General features: G+C 44.2%; 1 protein-coding gene across 1 annotated transcript; it reads right to left on the bottom strand.

Moving 5' to 3' along the window:
- Positions 1–162: 162 nt before the first annotated feature.
- Positions 163–14887, bottom strand: atp7a (ATPase copper transporting alpha). Its single transcript, XM_080502698.1, has 23 exons — positions 14652–14887; positions 12616–12746; positions 9834–10338; positions 8405–9181; positions 7953–8165; positions 7695–7858; positions 7334–7495; positions 7141–7217; positions 6073–6295; positions 5725–5958; positions 5543–5634; positions 5333–5460; positions 4722–4876; positions 4494–4628; positions 4203–4397; positions 3870–4052; positions 3566–3779; positions 3334–3480; positions 3098–3240; positions 2519–2722; positions 2070–2187; positions 1602–1704; positions 163–1498 (listed from the first exon to the last, which is right to left on the bottom strand). The coding sequence occupies exons 2-23, from the start codon at positions 12733–12735 to the stop codon at positions 1225–1227; spliced, it is 4566 nt and encodes a 1521-aa protein (XP_080358824.1). The 5' UTR covers positions 12736–12746; positions 14652–14887; the 3' UTR covers positions 163–1224.
- Positions 14888–15029: the final 142 nt, after the last annotated feature.

Genomic DNA, 15029 nt, shown 5'->3' on the forward strand with positions numbered 1-15029 from the left:
TGCTATTGGCGTGAATTTGTGAAACGATCTACCGTACTTAAATCAAGGGGGTTCCTCTGTCAGTAACGTGTTTGGCGGCACTGCTGTGTCTCCTGCTCCACCGGGGGTTTAAACATGTTTCTTTGATAATCTGCTACAACTTGACACATTTGCATCTCTGAGTAATTCTCCAGAACTATACCTCCACTTCACCAGCTGTAATGACAAGCAGGGATTTTCACAGCAAAACCTTTTTTTTTTTTTTTTTGCAACAGTAATCCAAGCACTACCGTGTAACAACTTCTGATGAAATATGACGACGAATAACGGTCACATTTCTTGACTGACATCCCGTGTCGCTGACTGGAGGTGCAGAGGTCTAAACAATGGAAACCAGACCTCTGTGACCTTGAGCAGATCTCGTTGACCTCATCTCTGATTGCGCTTCAGGCACATTATGTCCAAGATGACGTGCGTCTGCCGCCATCTTTGGAATGTGTTGGACTTTGCCAGGGTGGCATTTCAATTGGCACTTGGGTAACACTGACAATTAAAGCCACTTGATTAGTGTTTTTGTACAACAATCAGTTTGCAGCTCTTGACAAGGCCTCCGGGATGAATCTTTCAGGCCTTACCTCACTCAGTTATTACAGTTTGGGAGACGGGAGGTGAAAATTGGTATTTGGATTGAACACCTTCATTTTTCATAGAATGCAATGAAAAAAAAAATAGATAAATAATGATAATATAAATAGTCTGGAATCATACAACAGTTGCAATTCCCCATACAAGGAAAATTATATAAAATACATTTCTATGGCGCCCACAAGAGAAAACCACGGTTAAAACATCTTTGGATAGATAAAAAAAAGATTGTAATTGCAAATGACCATAGTGGCAGAGGTGATGAGACGACTGCTTCCTGGATGAAAACTTCAGCTTCATGAGTGTTTGTGGAACAAAGGGTTTACGTCTCAGAGCAGTTGCCGCAAGGAGAGACGGTCTGAAATCACCCCCAGCGGGCTCTGAAGTGCGTGTGGTCAGTTGGCTGAGCTAAAAGGAAACACGGGGCTTGTGAGCTCTCCTTCAAGTAAACAGTGCTGCCCCGAGGGCTCCTACAGCAGACGGATGGGACATCATTCGACGTAACCCTTTCAGCGTGACGCGGCCTGGGCCCGGAATAAATGTGGTTACCATCGACGTCGGCTTACAAAAGTCTGCGCCGGCCACGTGAGCCCTGCGTACTCAGCAAAACTCCTCCTCGCAGAGCGCCTCCCCCACCAGCAGCGAGTGCTTGTCGGGCTCGCTGAGCACCAGGCTGTTGAGCGAATGCTTGTCGGAGCGCAGGGAGTTGATGGAGGCTCGGCTGTAGTTCACGATGCGGTCCAGCAGGCTCAGCTTGGGGGAGGGACGACGCGCGTCGCCCATGCCGATGTGGACGCTGACGTCGGACAGGCTGCCCGGTCGCCGGCCGTTACCCAGTTTGGCCTCCAGCTTTTCAGCGGTGGGTTTAGAGTAACTACACAAAGACAAGAGAGGCAGACAAGTGAAGTGCCGCATGTAAAAGAAAAGTAGATGGGGCACACAACAGGTGTCCACTAAACATGAAATCATCTCATTACCATTTGAGAAGAAGGGAGGACAAAACCACGGAGACGGACGAGAGCGCCATCGCGGCCGAGCCCATCCAAGGCTGCAGGACCAAACCGATGGGAAGGAACACACCTGGGAATGGAGGAGGGTCATGTTACTAAATACTGTCGGGTCGGTTATTAGTAATCTGAAGCACTTGAGTATGTATTTGGGGTTTGACAACAGCTGTTCTTACATATCTGCTGCATTGACTTTGTGAGGGAGCGTTTGCAGAAGGAAATCTCACAGTAGCTATTTAATAAACTTCATGTAAAATTACCTACTAACTACTGGAAGTAATGAAACGCCTACAAGTGCACTGCTATTTAAACACCATGGGAACTAAATAGAAATAAGATAACTAAGGTGATCTGACACTAGTAGACACACTTTGTGTGAGGGCACAGATTAGATCCTTTATGACATGCGAGTGTAACCGGTGTATTTTCAGCCCAGACCTGCTGCGATAGGAATTCCAACCAGGTTATAAATGAGAGCGAAGACGAAGTTGATCCTAATCCTCCTGACCGTCTTCTTCGACAAGTCAATACTTCCCACCACATCCAGCAGGTCGTTCTGCAGAGAACGCAACAACATGGGATCATGACGAGAGTAACATTATCAGATTATTGGTGAATGAAATGTATTTCAGTATAAACAAGGATCGTTTTGGCAGATATACAGTGTTGCGTAAACTCATCACTCGGTGTGGGTAAACATCCCATGAAGTAATGCGATTAGAGACTCTTTGAATTCATTCTCCACCCCAAACATATGGTCAAGAACGATCTTAAGCTTGAAGTAGAACAGTGTGCAGTGATTTCCTAAAACTGGCAAGAATGTTCAGCATGTTGCCGCAAGAATCAAGAGATCTTTTTTGATGGGTTTTAGAAGTTGAAACTCTTACTCTGATCAACACCACATCTGCCGCCTCTATTGCAACATCTGTCCCAGTTCCTATGGCGATGCCCACGTCGGCCATGGCCAGCGCGGGCGAGTCGTTGACGCCGTCGCCCACCATGGCCACTCTCTTCCCAGCCTGCTGAAGCTGCTCCACTTTGGCCACCTTGTGGGAGGGCAGCACTTCGGCGAACACTTTCCTGATGCCCACCTGGTGAACACAACACAAACGCTGGTGGGTTTATTTTCACAGCTCTAATTCTATAGTTTGGTAATATGAGGGTTATCATATCAACTCATTAAATCAGTCCATCGCCGGGCAAACAAGAGACCACACGTATTCATATATCTCAGATTCTTTTTTTTTTTTTTTTTACTGTAAAAGAGAACAGGCGTTTATAAAGTTATAAGTGCAAAGAGAAAGACCCACCGGACTACACTGACTTGAAACTGGGGGATATTCTTGTGTGAGGGAAGAGTGCAAACAACTACAGCACTGTGCCAGTCTCCTCTCCTTCTTAGGTTATACAATAATGTTTGTATAAAGAACACACCAACATCCAGGAACAAATGCGATCTTGCTCACCTGAGCAGCAATCGCTCGAGCCGTCTTGCTGTTGTCTCCCGTCATCAGCACGACTTCCAGCCCCATGTTGGTCAAGGTGTGGACTGCCAGCTCAGCCTCTGGCTTCACCGTGTCTGCTATGGCTATCATCGCACAAAGCAGGTCTGCGCACACATCAAGGAAATGTATATTTTGTATTGTTTTAAGAACGGGCACAAATTAGAAACACGTTTTATTTTTTCAACTCGACTACTTACTGTCCACGGCTACGAGGACGGCAGTGCGTCCTCTTCGTTCGTGCTCCACCATGGCCTCATCAATGTCGGGTCTGACTTGCAGGCAGTTTCTCCTCATCCACTCCCTGTTCCCAATGAGAACGGTGTAGGTGGCCGTCTGCACCGGGCCTGCAAGACAACAGTGAGAAAACAAGTCAATAAAACAACCTTTTGCACTTGACATGGCGTATCCGGACCACAATTCCCAACATACTGAGCGGTTGTGGATCCATGATGAGTGGGTGGGAGCCGGGGGACACCCGGCTGTCGCTTATCTGGACGAGAATGCTGTTGCGCTGGTTGTTGTCCTCGCTGTCGCTGTCTGCCTGCTTGAGCAGCGTCTCCGTGTTGCTGACCTGACATCGGACGCCGCAGCCCGGCACTGCCTGGAAGTCTGTGCACGCGCCCAGAGACTCGGTGCCGAGCTCCTGCTCGCAAACACAAGTGCACTGCTTCAATAGAGGTGTAATTTGAAACAATCATTTCCATGTTGGGAGGTTGAATCTGATGGAACGAACCTGTTTGCAGTATTTGGTGATGGCTGCTCCCAGAGGGTGTTCACTGTTGTTCTCGGCTGTACCCACAATGGCCAGCAGGCGGGACCGAGGCATCTTATTTCCTTCCACCGCTATCTTGACTTGAATAACCTTCGGAGCGCCATACGTGATGGTCCCAGTCTTGTCAAACACCACTGACTGGACCTGTGAATTAAAAAAACATTTTTTTTTAAGAATACAAACAATTGTAAAAGGAAGACGGGTAATATATAAATGTTTTATGGTTCATAACCTTAATATGACTTTGCTAACAAAGCCACACAGTCCTTTCGCAATAACTACATAACTACACACCTTATGCGCCATCTCCAGTGGCTCTCCTCCTTTGATCAAGATGCCGTTTTGGGCTCCCACCCCTGTGCCAACCATCACAGCTGTTGGAGTCGCCAAACCAAGGGAACAGGGACAGGCGATGCATAATACGGTTATGGAAGCCTGGAAGGCGAAGCGAACCACTGCCTCCGCTTTGGAAATGCTCTTGTCGTAACCCTGTAGGATGGGAAAGAAAGATGATGCCGTTTTGTTTTTGTTTTTTTTCCATTTTCCAAATACGACTGATTATGCTCACAATAGAAAACAACTCACAGGAAAGTACATCTCCACAATCGTGAAGTCCAAAAACCCGATGAAAATCCAGGCTATCAGCGTGAGTAGAGAGATGCCAACAATGAAGGGAACAAAGTAGCCACTGATCTTATCTGCATACTGCTGGATGGGAGCCTGAAAAATGTAATGTCATGAATGAAACAATCCCGGAGTGTTTCACACAGAGCCGGCTGTGCAAATGAGAAGATTTCACGGCACGTGGCTCACCTTGGATGTCTGAGCCTCTTCCACCAGCTTGACGATCTGAGACAGCGTGGTGTCCATGCCGACATGTGTAGCGCTGATGAGGAGGGAGCCGTTCTGGTTAATGGAGCCAGCGATTACCGAGCTCCCGGGCTTCTTTGTCACAGGCATGGCCTCACCTGGAGACACAAAACAACAGCTGGTCAGAGAAACATTAACACAGATACACTGACACTCAATATTTAATACAGCTAGTAACACCACAAAATATAATGGTTATCCCTTTCAATTAATTGTGTTGATATTCTTACTTTAAATCACACAATTGTCTGCTAAATGCAGCAATTTTCTCACCGTGGGCCAAAAGGAAGAAGCACTCATGTGAACAACTTTATTATTGATGCGTTCAGATAAAACTTTAATATTGATATGAATATTTCTGCTTGGCGTCTCCAACAGTGTGCCTGACAGTTAATACAGTGTTGTTTTTCCCCACGTTCTTTAATCTGAGTGAAGAAGAATTCTATTTCTGCACGAGGCCGTTGTAGTGACAAAAAAATGAATAAAAAGAGAAGAGAGACATAAATGCTGTTTGTATCCATGGATGTATATTTCAGGCCCGCTGGGATGCCGACCTGTGATGAGAGACTCGTCGGCCATGGAGTGTCCCTCGATCACTCGACCATCCACTGGAAACTTCCCTCCAGGAACGACTTTCACCACATCCCCCCTCTGCACCAGCTCCACATCCACTTGCTCCTCACTGGAACAAATATTAGCATCCATCAATGTCAACAAGGTTTACTACAAATTCAGTTTTCCAGAAGTGGGATGAAAAAGAGTACCTGAGAATAGAGTGATCGCTGCCCAGAGTGACCACCGTGGCCTCAGTCGCTTGTAAAGACATCAGTTTGGACAAAGCCTCAGACGTCTTGCTCTGGAAGATGATGAGAAAACGATTAAATTTTCACAAGCAAATCCTCTTTGAAGAGCTTGAATTGTCCTTAAAATCCACAGCGAGTGAAACCTTCGCTATCTGTTCCAGCCAGCGTCCCAGCGATATGAAGACAAAAAGCATCGGCGGCGTGTCGAAGAACGTGATGGGGTTGACTTTTGCCTTCTCCACCATGGCAACTATGAGGACGACCAGCGAGTAGCTGAAAGCGATGGAAGTGGCCAAAACTATCAGCACGTCCATGTTGGCAGATTTGTGTTTCACTGCTTTGAAGGCTTGAACGTAGAAGTAACGACCTCCAATAAACTGAGGACAGAAGACACTTCAATGAAGCCAAAATTCTGGCAAAACGAGTTATGTTTCACGATTTTATTATGCAGCGTTCGCGCTTCTTGTACATGCAGTTAATCCGTGATTTACCTGTACAGGCACACAAAAGAGGAACGAGAGCAGGTTCATAATGGAAAGGCCCGGAAGCAGCTGTCTCTCCAGGAACATGGTGGCGTGGTAATGGTTGCGGTCCTCTATTGTAGCGTTGTGGTGATGGGAAACATTCATCTGGTGGTCCATGATAATCATGTAGATCATCATCCCCATTACAGGCACGCAGAAAATCAAGCTTACCAGGAACGACTTCCTCCACCTGAGACAGTCAAGATGTTTGGCGGGTCAGAAATGTCTAGAATCTTCCTTTTATGCCATGAAATCAAATGTATTTGGACATCACTTATTACACATAAAGCATCATGATGGATAAATAAATATAGCTACTAAATAAAACATGTACCACTCTGCTGCCTCTCATGTGCACGAGTCACTCTAATGACTACATTTGGAATGAGTTAAAAATGTATATATTTGGCTGTTTTGTTGAGGTTTGACCATCATTATCGTTCAAGTGAACTGAAAAGATGTGTCATTTGTGATTGATGGAAGGTAAACAGTAAGCTGTTTTATGTGGCACTTTGAGACTGTTCAAATGTATAGTGCGTATACAAATTCAATTCAACATTATTTATATAGCACCAAATACAACACAGCCATTTCAAGGTGCTTTTAACAGAGAAAAACCCAACGAATCCACATGAGCAGCAGATTTATTGCGACTGTGGAAAGGAAATAAAATCTATTCTTACGATTATTATTATTTTTATTATTATGAAGCGCAAACTCTGAATAAAAACAGTTCCCTTCAACATCCAGTATTCCTGAGCAAAGCTATTGATTATTTCATATTCGGCTCCCTCTATCAATGTTGTAGTTTTTACATCTCTGTTCAGACACATGAATGACTCATTCCATTCAACATAAAGCGCAAGAACAGAAATGATTTAGTAGTGTGGGAATGTTTCCAACTCATTCACGAGCCGTTTTAATGATGTGGGGGACTTGTTGAGTGACAATTGGAACGAAGAAGTTCAGGTTGGAGTTCCGTAGTCGAGTTCAAAGAGGCAAAGAAAGACCCAACTAAAAAAAAATATTGCTTACTGTCGTATCTCTTTGCTGTGGTCCAGATGGCTGGCAGTGCGATCCCTCCTGACTAAAGATGCTTCAAATCCCAAGTTCTACAAACAAGAGTGAAACCACTGCTAAAAGAATATGTTGGGTATCTTACATTTAAATAGCATGTGTGAGAGAACTGAGCAGATGCAGCAAAAACACACAGAAAAAGAAGGAATACCTCAATCAGCTTGATGATGTCTCGTGGCCCTATAATTTCAGCGTCGTACTTGATGTGGGCTTTGTTTGTTGCCAAGGCAACAGAGGCATATATAACCCCCTTCTCTCTCATAAGGCTGGATTCAATTTTGTGAACACAAGAAGCACACGTCATTCCCCTGACCTAACAGAAGGTGAAGAGGAGCAGTCAAGAAGGTGAAGGGACAAAAATACATCAACAACCGTGTGAAGTGTTTACTTCCACTGGTACATCATCAGCTTGTAATATAAATGCGTAAGACTTGCACATTGCAGATATTACTATCTTGGTTTATTAGCACAACTGAAACGGAATAAGAGAGGATTTTCGTTTAAAGACTCACCACTAGTTCCAGATTTCCATCTGAACCTTCATAGTTCTCCATCACAGAGGCGGTGAAGCCGAGCTCTTTCACACACTCGGCTATCTTCACAGGGTCCATGACTTCAGGGTTATAACGGACCTCTGCTTTACTTGCCATTAGTGCAACCAGAACAGAGTGAATACCTGCGTGGATACCAGAGTCAATTATAACCTTTTCCTTCAGCACTTGATCAACAATCAGATCCTCCATGAAATACAATCTAAATACTTGACAGACCTGGTTCGTTTTTGAGGTTCCGCTCGATGTTGGATACACACGAGGCACAGGTCATCCCCCCAATCTGAATATAGCATTTTGAGTGTGTCTCTCCACTGCGTCCCTGGGGAGCTTCTCTGTGCAAGTCACTGTCCAGCTCCTTATTCTTGAGAAGGGCCGTGCTTGAAGACTTTGACAAAATGGGATCTGGTGCAGGCAACAGTGAATTGGTCTCTGCTCGAGAAGAAATGATCTTTGTCAAAAGGACATCAAATTTACAGTCAACCTGAAAACATCCAGTTCAAACATCCCACTTCTAAGCAATCCAACGTACTTGAGGAAAAAAAAGAAAAAGAAATACCTACAAGTAACACAGGAAACATCTCTTAACTCATTACAGTAGAAGTGCTTTTGCCTTTCCTCAATATGGATATTTAGCTTAATCATAACCACAACAGAATCTCATCTCTTACCAGGCAGATAGGCGTCAAAACCCATGTCCTCTATGGCCCCCCTCAGCTCTTCAGGTGTGGTCTGCAGGGGATCATACTCAAAGATACCCTGGTTGTCAGCCAGAGAGACCTGAGCCGACATCACTCCTTTCCGTTGGGAGATCATGCCTTCGATGGACTGGACACAAGAGTTGCATGTCATTCCCTCGATGTGAATATTAGCAACAGATGCCAGAGGTTGAATGAAACAAGGCTGGGATGCTGCAGGTTTGGCCTTTGTTGCTCCTGCAGGCCGCAGCGATGATAAGGCAGGCAGTGGCGATAGGGATACAGGACTGAGGGTGTCGGAGGAGTCCCAGGGTTGAGTCTTGAAGTTTCCAGGAGGCAGCGCGTCGATTGCCTGCTGCAGCTCAGTGACTGTGACCTTGAGTGGATCATAGCAGATGGAGGCGCTCTCTTTCTCCAGAGAGACCTCCACAGAGGAAACTCCGGGAATCACTGAGATATTGTCCTGAATATTGACCACGCAGGAACGGCAGTGCATGCCTTTCACCCTGAGCATGACGAGAGTCGTGTCTATGAAGATTTCCGTCTCCTCCGAAGTCTCAGACGGTGAAGAAACGGTCGACTTCTGAGAGTGAGCAAAACGTTCGATTTCACTGGGGGACAGCTGTAAAGGACGGGGCTTGGACTTGACAGAGGCTTTGAAGCCAGCCACAGTAATCTGGTCGATGATGGTTTGGACAGAGATGAGGTAAGGCAGGTAGACAACTGTGGCTTCCTGAGAATCTAAAACAACTGTGAAGAATAAAGAGATTAGAAAGTTGAAGCACAAAGCAAAGAAAACAAAGAAAGACAATTAAACTCACGCAAGTTATTTTGAGCTATTTGGGGGAAAAGCATTTAAATTAGAGGGAATCAATCTCATATTTAAAGATGACATTGACCATTGCTGGATGTGGGATGGTTTGTGTTCACGTCTACAACAGTAATCTCACCTATCAGACATAATTCATTCTAATCCCCATCCATTTTGTTTGATTTCACACCTGTAATCCCCCTTAAGACAAGCTATCTGATTTCAATCTGATGAGCCAAAATATATTTTTATGCCAAGACTGCATGTGTCCCTATTGTAGTCATAAGCTGTGTCATCGAGGTTTGGGTGAGTCTATTTGCAAGAGTGTATCTAGAATAAAGAGAACCGTGCTGGAGAACAGAGTAACACTGAACACAATGACAATTGTGTTCTCAACTCAGTGCAGATAATCCGTTCTGCTTGCATGTCACCCCTCCCAACAACACCGGGGCAAGGATTTCCTGAGTCAGAGTCAAATCCTAACTAAGCCATCGCTCAAGAGAGAACCTACAGAAAGCCAGACTCTTGCAACTGTGTTACCGCAGACAGAGACGTTACAGAGGACTGCAAGGTCGCAAGGGGATCATTTACCTTTGATCTTTTCGATTCCTTTTAGTTTCCCAACTTTCCCTTCGATAGTTGTCGTGCAGGAATGACAGGTCATTCCTTCAATGCACAACTTCAGGAGTGTCACCCCACTCCCTGTTGTGTTCGGCGGCAACAAGGCAGGGCCTTTTGGCATAGTGCTGCAGGGAGTGGGGGCCTCCGGAGGAGTCACACTGGCCACCACTTCGTTCAGCTGTTGTGTGGAAGTCAGGGAGGGAACAAAGGAGACTGTGAGACCCTGGTGGGCCGGGTCTTCTCTCACATCCAGCACTCCTTGAACCTTCGAGAGTCTGTCCAGAGCTTCCAGCTGAGCTGCAGGCGTCAGGCCTGAGGTGGCGATCAGCTGGGCGTCTGTGGAGACCGGCGTGGCTGCGCTGCCCTCTGCTACACGTGCATCAAAGCCCATGTCCTCGATGGCCTCCGACAGAGACTCTGGGGTCTGTCGACTTTCATCAAATATGATGGAGGCATCCTTCTGCTCTAATGATACCTGCCGTGATAAAAAATCACAAGTGGGGAAACACGTAAAGCATATTAATGACCCACAAAGGTAAAAATTTTAATCAGAGAAAGAGCACAATACAGTCTTGTTTACTTTGGTAAAGTGCTGATTTAAGCCCCGTTTCCACTGCACAAAAAGTGCGGGTATGGACAGGTATAGTCCGTTACGGTTTGGGTTTCCACCGCAAGAATTTGGGATTCTCCAGAAACAACCGATCCAAAGGCGGTCGTTTTTCCGCTACCCCTCCATTGACGTACTTGGGACCATGGAGCGGGTCGGAGTTTGAGGAGCCGTTTGCTGATTGGTCAGTGATTTACTACATGCCCTCAATATTTTAATATGTTGGCTAGAAATCCTCTGCTGTTAGCGTATTCCGCTTTGCACCCGTTGTTTTTTTTTGTTTTTTTTTGCTGCACAACTTTTGTGTTGGTCGCGACTCGCAGACGCTCCAAGCGCTGGGGTCCATCTTCGCATCACGTCTGCGCTTTCTGCCCAGGCGTGGAGGTTGGGGGTGACTGCCTTGGCTTCCACGTTTGGGCAGAAAGCGCGGTGCGGGGACGAACGAATTTCCATGTCACGTTTCTGCAGAAAATTGCAACACCTGTCCAAAATTGAAAGCTGCTGATATAGCAGAGAAATTCAGGAAATTTGACATAGCAAGGGCAAGTCTGGGGTTTGATACTAAGATGGTGGTCGACTTTTCAAGGGGTTACATAGCTACTTATCCTCCCAAGCAGGTTATGCTGAGGATAGGACCTCAGCACGTATAAAAGACCATTGTCCAACTGCCTGTTCAGTTTTTTCCCGGTGTGCAAATAGTGAGCAGAGCGCTTAGGAAAGCGACCACTGATAAGGAGACCAGAGTCATACTACCTTGCCCTGTAACAGTGGAGGCTGAAGAAAATGTACAAAAAATGTTAAATGGCTAAACAAATAAAACACGACAGTAATGTTAACTAAAAACATTTTACTACTTGAGTCAAACACTTAAGAAAGAGAAAGCAGTTTTTAGTTTTTTTTTTAATGTAATGCAATAAACAACTTCTACATGAATGGACACAGTGATAGAGTGGACAAAATTAGTCAATTCTACTTCCGAGTAAAAGCCTCTGGCCTCTTCTTTATTTATCATCAGCACATAGACTCTAAATGATTCTGAATACAGTCTTTAGTTTTCAAACAAGGCAATGCAACGGCAAAATACCCTGTGATCTACAACTTGTGTTAATGTAATACAAAAAAGAAAACCTGTCGGATCTGTCTCTGCTTAAACTGAAGCAATTAGACCACTGCTTTGCAGTAGTATATTGATTTCATGTAATTCCATTGTTTACTTTTTCAACAACATAAATAATTCTTGAGCACAATAAGCATGAAATAGTTTTTTAAAGAGTAAATTTGTACAACAGAGCAGCTGATTTAACTTGTTTCCGTTTGCCAATTACGAAACTTCCCCAATACAAAAGGGGTAAACTGAGTCCGCAGCCTTGAGTTCACAGCACGATGAACCTCAGCTTTCCCTCGTCAGCCAGAAAGAAGCATGTGACACTCTGAATGGATCACTTGACTTCGCTATAACTTAAAAGGCACAGTGGGGGTTTCATCAATCAGTAAGTGCAGCTGCTTGTGCGATTAACCTTTTGTTTTTTCTCAGAATGAAAAGATCAAGAATCAAACACCAGCCACTCGCCCAAGCAAAGACACCAGTTCACTCCGTGTAGATAATGTCTTTAAAGATTAGCTAAAATAATCCATCCATTAAATTGTGTTAAGGAATAAATGTCATTTCCTATGGGCAAGGAGAATATATCGAGCCAATGTCACAGTCCCGCAAAGGGCAGAGCTCCATCTAAAACACAATATTACATTATCTCCTCATTTAACCTCAGCCTGAGGGGTAAACACACAGACACACACAGACACACACACACAGTGACGTCTAAATGCTACGCTGATGTTGTAAACCAGACCAGCTAGTCCTGGAGCAATAGGACAACAGGGTTAATGGTATATGATAGACAGGACATCTTGGCTCTTTAAATAAAAAAATGTTTTTAATTGAAATTACACATTTTAGCCCTTTCTGTAGATTTCTAAGTTCAAATCACAGACTACACTCTTACAACATCTATGGTAGTCACTCTTGTTCCCGTTATTGACACATCACGCAAAACATTTTAAGTAAGCAGTATAAAAAGAGCAAATCAGCATTGAGGAATAACGTGGCACGAGAGTATTTTATATCTTCCTAAAGACTGCATTCACCTTGATATGTATCACTCCTTGGAGAGACCCGATGCGCTTCTCTATGGACTGCACACAAGAGCCACAAGTCATCCCCTCCACTCCTATGGAAACTGAACACACGTTGACCTTCTGTATCATGATGGCTTTGCCTAGGAAACACAAAAACGGAGAGAAATGTTATTGTCCGGCACCCCGCTGCAGCCATTCGGCCACAAAACAAGAACACGAAAGTAGAGCGGCACAATGTCAGTTAACATGCTATAATGAGTATTACGATGACAATCTGATTCAGGATAAATAGAAACACTTCAATCGATGATGTTAATGCCTTTGTGATTTAAAGTCTGTTGTTCCAAATAACAGTACTCTCTCTTTCTCTGGACTAACTCACACTCAAGCTCTAACTGGGCCATGTTTATTTAGTTCCTTTCATTAGTTGCTTCTGCAGTTTCCACCAGCAGCGTTTCAATGGTGGAGCAGCTTGTCGTCATTTTTCTTTGGGTTTTGGTGCTTCTAGCTTCCTCCCTGTGGACCCCAAGTATTAAATAATTTGAGTTGGTGATCAATCCCTTCTACTCAATCAGTTCATCATACAATTGCTTTTGAAATCACACCTTTCTTCCATAATTTAAAATTCGGTCATTTTGAGCTTGTACAGCCTTAACGCATAACGCAAGGAAACATAGTCTATTGGAGTTCAGTCTTTTGCAATATGTACTCTGTATATTGTGCACGTTGATGTCACAATAACAAGTAGTGCTATACTGTCCAGCCTTAGACGAAACCTAAGATCCTAGAAGACAATCTATTTATATTCATGTAATACAAAGAGTACAACAGTTAAGAGATAGATAGATAGATAGATAGATAGATAGATAGATAGATAGATAGATAGATAGATAGATAGATAGATAGATAGATAGATAGATAGCTTTAACTGCCTTTTTTATGTTGACCCATCACATTTTCCATGCTATTTTCATATCTACTCATAAGCCGTGGAAAGCTGTGACCAGCTCTTTCTTTCAAACCTTTGACCACTGAAATACATAATGACTAGCAGAACTCCATATGGGAGAAGATAAAATCAAGTTGTGTCCGGCAGAAAAGAGGAAGAGCATATAAATGTCACATGTTATCATAAAGGGATACAGGTCACAGCTGTATCAGCTCCAAAAGTGCTTAGTTTCATAATTGACAAAGACCAGCGGGGAAAAAAAGGAGAAGCAGGAAGACGACAAATGTCTTTTGAGAAATGCACTACCGGGAACACTATGAACAATAAACAAAAGCAGCTAAGGCTGAATGACAACTTTCATTTAAGGAAAGAAATTCCATACACAGGGCTTTGGTGTGCACCACTACAAAGATGTGAAAATAGTTGTAACATTACAGAGGGTGCCTATGATTTCTGGACTTTCTTGTTTTTCAAGATTACAGCTTGAAATCGGAAGCTGGCATTACATCAAACCTCAAATCCACTTAATTTCAGTGAACCACTGACAAATAACAGAATTACTGAAGGAAATAAGGGCAGAGGGAGGATGTTAGTATTGACCATACAATCAATTCAATGCTTATAATAGATTTCTTGACTCGTTTTATCGCCGATTTGGATCGTGAGACTGATTGATATATGAGGGATCCACGCAACAAAGCCAACTAACACAATTAAAGTTAATTCACCAATTAGGGGTTGACATAAGGAATTCACTGTTCACATTTTTGATTTTCTTTTCTTATTAAAGAAAGGCCACTTATAAAACATGTATTACTAAATAGGAACAAAACGAGTAAACGCTTAATTTAGTGTTTCTGTAGGCAGTGAACTGAAGCAGAGTCGCAGCAAAACCTTATCGCTTCAAGTAAATACTTTCTTTCTTAGCTTCTGCCTGCTTGTTGACTTACTGAATAAGCACACGTTTAATAAACAGACAAACAACTATGATTTTCCTAAAACGTCTGCCTTTAACTCATTTCCAAGACATTCCACATTGCGTGTTGAAGTACGTGTGGAGCAAAAGATAGAAAAAAGGGACTAAAACTGAACTTACTGTTGGAGTTTAAAGGGAGCGAAACGTCAGACTGGAGCGCAGCGTCAAGCTAGCATGCTAGCTTGCTAGCGTCTTCCCTTAATTCTGCTTCTGAGGAAACAGACGCGTCGCTTCATGATGCAGGAATCCGGAGACCGAAAGACGGAGCGGAACGAAGAATGTGGCTCCTGCCCTTGTCACCAAATTCAGTTACGCGGACCTGTTTTTGTCTCTCCTCTTCATTCCGACGTGACCGCCTCTGATGCACTCTGGTGCGTCCGTGTCAAGGGGCGGGGCTACGTAACACAAAGGGGCGGGGCTTCTCAGCATGGAGGGGAGGGATTAGTGTTTCCGCAGCGAAGAGGGGCGGGGCTACGCAGAGGGGGTAAAAGAGGGGGG

Source organism: Blennius ocellaris, assembly GCF_963422515.1.
Source record: "Blennius ocellaris genome assembly, chromosome: 9".
Lineage (NCBI taxonomy): Eukaryota > Metazoa > Chordata > Actinopteri > Blenniiformes > Blenniidae > Blennius > Blennius ocellaris.